We start from the raw sequence: 4,250 nt of genomic DNA, 5'->3' as shown, positions 1-4,250 counted from the left end.
GGAAAATAATCTCTAATCAGTGACAGACAAGTGTCACACATTATGCATAATCATGTCGGCACCTCAAGATAATCAGAGTCCCAATTCGATCGACTCGACACGCTGACATCTTGCGAGGAAGACTCGAAAGGCGTCACATGTCAATGATCCAAAAGGTGTTACGTGTCGTCCCCTAGGTGACTACTTAACCACTCCACTCAGCCGACTAATCGCCCGACATCTTGCGAGGGCGACTCAAAAGGCGGTACTTCTCGACCACTAGACAAGTAAAAGGTGACGAAACGTCTCAAGCCTCGAGCCCCTATGCACTGATGACCAATCACATCACAATAAATATCATTAAATGCATTATGGGCTTCATCATTCCTCTGTCCCCAATAGTATTTATGACACATCGGACCACATCAGCACCGCACACCACCCATCACTTCACATTAAACATCGAAATGACATCTTTTCCACTCATCGGCCGACACCTATAAAGTTGAAGCTGACTTGGCCGCCAGCCCATGCCCGGTCGAAGTTACCATCCTACCCCTCCTTCCACTACTATAAAAGAAAATATTATTTTTAATTATAGGGTAAGCTTTTTCTCATTACTCTCTGAACTTAAGAACTATTGCCACTTCTTTTACTTCTCTACACAAGCAACCCACTGACTTGATCGTCGGAGGAACAACCGAGAAATCACACCCCACTCTCTTACGATTTGTTACTTGTGCAGGGAAGAACGACTTGCTCAAGAACCGGACATTCGGACAGTCAGAGGACCTCTGTCAATTTAATCAACTTCTTTTTATTTGACCGTGTGATTCCTTACATCAACAATATTGAATATATTATTACTTCATATTTTATATATCATGGTATATAATTATAATATAATTAGTATGTTTTAGTTAAGTAATACAAAAATGTTTTGAAATTATCCTAGTTGCCTTCAAAGTGGAGCATAATTGTTCCTATGTGGAGGATGAGGCAAATTTTTACTATTGGGGCAAAATATTTGTATATGAGTGTGATAATTTTATCCCAAGTGGTGAAATTATCCTACTAGTGTTTCAATAAACCAATAACACTAAAAAGTAATATCTTTGTTCCATAGTTCTAATGAATAACACTATAAAATAGACTCCCTAAAAATATCTCATTATCCTCCCAAATGTTCCAATCAATAATCCCCCCAACCCAACAACTACAATCCCAACTTGAAGCAACATTGATTACAACAAACTCATGTTTTCATGTGGTGTACAGTGTTTGGTTCACATAATGGATAGCCACAATAATACATAACAATGATTTACAAAGTAGAATAGTATTGGAATAGAAGCAAAAGGTGGAGTTAGTAGTTATAAAGAGATGACGTTTATTTGCTTTATACTTGAGCAAAGATTGATCTCAAGTCCTTTACTTGGCGGGGAGTGAAGAACACAACACAAACAAACATGAGAACTGAAGGGACATTTCATTAATTATTTTGCTAGGATTTATGGTGGTGAACTAATGACTAATGTCCACAATCATGGGCCCCTGGTCTCCTCACTTGTGCCCTAGTTATGGTACACAAAACACCTATTTTCTCAGACAATCTCAAGGTCTTCGGATTTGGGTGTTAGGATAATGTTCTCCTTTTTTTTCTCGTCCACAAAAGAATATGGAGTATGTTGCTGTTAAACATTTTATTGGTTAGCTAATTGCACGTATCCATGTATCATGGCGCATTCAACTACATCATGGATCCTACCAGAATCTCCCTCGCAGTGTGGGAGGTTTTCAGAACTTCATATGTCAAACAAGAGTATAATTTAGGTATTTCACTGTCTTCTAAATGGTCATAACACCCCCATGGAATGATGTGTTCTGATAGGATTTGCACTTATTCGACTATATCTTATAAACTATTTTATTAACACTCACATCACAAACTAGGACAATATTACTTTTTTGCTTTTAATGTAGATAGCAATCATGTTTTTCTAGTTAAATAGAGGACAAGTCAGTTTATCGTCACATATTTTTACAATGACAGCTTAATCATACGGAAGAATAATACTATCTGCAGTTCACAGAGTATAAGTGCTGATAAAATGGTTTGGAGACTACAAGTGGCTACATCCTCATGATATGAAAGTTTTTATGCAATTAAATCTGTTTTTATTAATATTAATGATGGAGTTGTGTCTTTGTTAGAGGTGCCAACTTGTTGGGTCTCATGTTACAGTGGGATACGTACTGTACAGGACTAAGAAGTGTATTTAAGATCAAAAGTTAGCACTTATCATGTACCATTGGAAAGGAAGGGGTCATGGTTACACTTTTTTCCCTCATGGCTTGCACTGAGGAACTGAGATTATTTAAGTGGAAAAAGGGTGATAGGCATTAGAATCTAATCGAGCATAGAATGCCTTAGCACTCATAAATATATAAGTTAGTGATGTATGATTCAGGACAAACAAAAAAAAAAAGAAAAAAGACAAAAAAGGTAGAGAATCTATTTTCTTCAATAACTAATTATGACCTGTTCTATTGACATTTGACGAAAATGGAATCATCTTTCATCTTATATTTATATCATATAAAGTTATGGCGAAGAAATTGTCAAAAAAATGTTCTAAAATAATCAACAAGCTCTTAGATTTTTCCATATATTATGACATGTTCTATTGACATTTGACGAAAATGGAATCATCTTTCATCTTATATTTATATCATATAAAGATATGGCTAAAATAGTTTGGAAATTGTCAAAGAATGTTCTAAAATAACTAATTATGGCAAGTTCTAAGGTTTTTCCATATAATAGACCATCATATCCACAGAATTTTTGTATTAGATATTAGACTCAAGTACGAGATAGAAACCAAAGAGGAATATTAGAAAAAACATTTAATTTTAAGAAGATTATTTCAGAAGTAATCTCTGTAGTAAGAGATCTAAGAACTGAATTCTGAATAAGATCTTACAATGAGAGAGAATATGATGAATTATTTACAATTTACTACGAAGTTTGGATCCATCGACTCCACGAGATCATTCGTTTTTAATAAAAATCCATTTAAAACGTTATGGAATTGATAAGATTAAATTATTAAGCAGCAGAACAGGCTCTGGCTATCATTCATCACTGAAAAGTTAGAATAGGCCCGAGCAACAGGCCATTACGGAAGCCAATCTGCTGTATCAAATGTCTCTGAAACTCAAGCATCTGTCCTCAAACTCACTCGCATTTTTTTTTTATTTCTTCTGATTCTTTTATTAATGTACCATGTTTGAAAATTAGAACATGGAAAAGAAAGTTGAAGGACCATTTACTCAGCAATTGCCAACAAAAACTGTATACAATTGAAATTTATATCTCCGCCTCTTTACCATCTCATACTCATGGATCTTATATACACCGCAAAATACAATAAATACAGGCAAAAGGCAGAGCAAGAGACCAACTAACATTAAGTTAACACAGACAAAAGTTACCTCATATACCACACATAATGTAAACTCCTAAAAGGAAGTGCTCAGCTCTCTACATGGAATTCCTGGATAACTCACTAGAAGAGGTCCCAACTCAAAAACCCAACAGAAGTACTGCAATAAAATAAGCATCCCAGCTTGTGATAATCATGATAATATACCTGTTGTTAGGCTTCATTGTAATTTTGTGATGATTAGGTCAATGGTGATGGGGAGCTCTTGTCTGATCCACGAACATTGTACTTCTGGTAAACCTTATCACGGTTCTCAGACCACCAAGACTCGGCTTGATGCTCCCCGAATCTTCTCCGGCTGCAAATTTTTGTTTCGTTGTCAGTTCTAGCAAATTAAAGGCACTGAACATATCAATCATAAGGTTTTGCCACTATATAGGGCTCGCTAAGTTTAACTAATGAGTTCATGGTCACAGTTTTTTGTCTGTGTATTCTTGGATACAGCTTTAGAATAACAAAACCATGCAAAAAATAAAAAAATAAAAAACCAAAACAATATAAAAACATTAAAAAAGGATAAATTTCACAACTCCCTCTTTGCAAGTTTGGGCGTTTCATAGAGAACACCCTTAACATTTAAAATGTCACAAACTCCCCTTAAAAAACCTTCAACTTTCAACATTTTCCAAAAAAGCTACCCGAAAAGCGTGAACCACAATTTTCACATGCAAAAATATCCCATGCATAATTTTGCCCACCCATGTGAAATATGGGGTTAACATAGCTAGTGGGTTTTTGGTGGAAAAAAGTTAAAAATTGGGT

General features: G+C 35.4%; 1 protein-coding gene across 1 annotated transcript in view; it reads right to left on the bottom strand.

Moving 5' to 3' along the window:
- LOC109830382 (E3 ubiquitin-protein ligase HERC2) overlaps positions 3,296-4,250 on the bottom strand; it is a 13,405-nt gene continuing 12,450 nt past the window's right edge. The window contains exon 9 of the mRNA XM_020397632.1: positions 3,296-3,786. Within this exon, the coding sequence (XP_020253221.1) occupies positions 3,669-3,786 (118 nt within the window). The 3' untranslated portion in view covers positions 3,296-3,668. The remainder of the gene's footprint in view (positions 3,787-4,250) is intronic.

The sequence above is a fragment of the Asparagus officinalis genome, chromosome 2, assembly GCF_001876935.1.
Source record: "Asparagus officinalis chromosome 2, Aspof.V1, whole genome shotgun sequence".
Classification (NCBI taxonomy): Eukaryota; Viridiplantae; Streptophyta; class Magnoliopsida; order Asparagales; family Asparagaceae; genus Asparagus; species Asparagus officinalis.
This window is presented reverse-complemented; position numbering and strand designations above follow the sequence as displayed.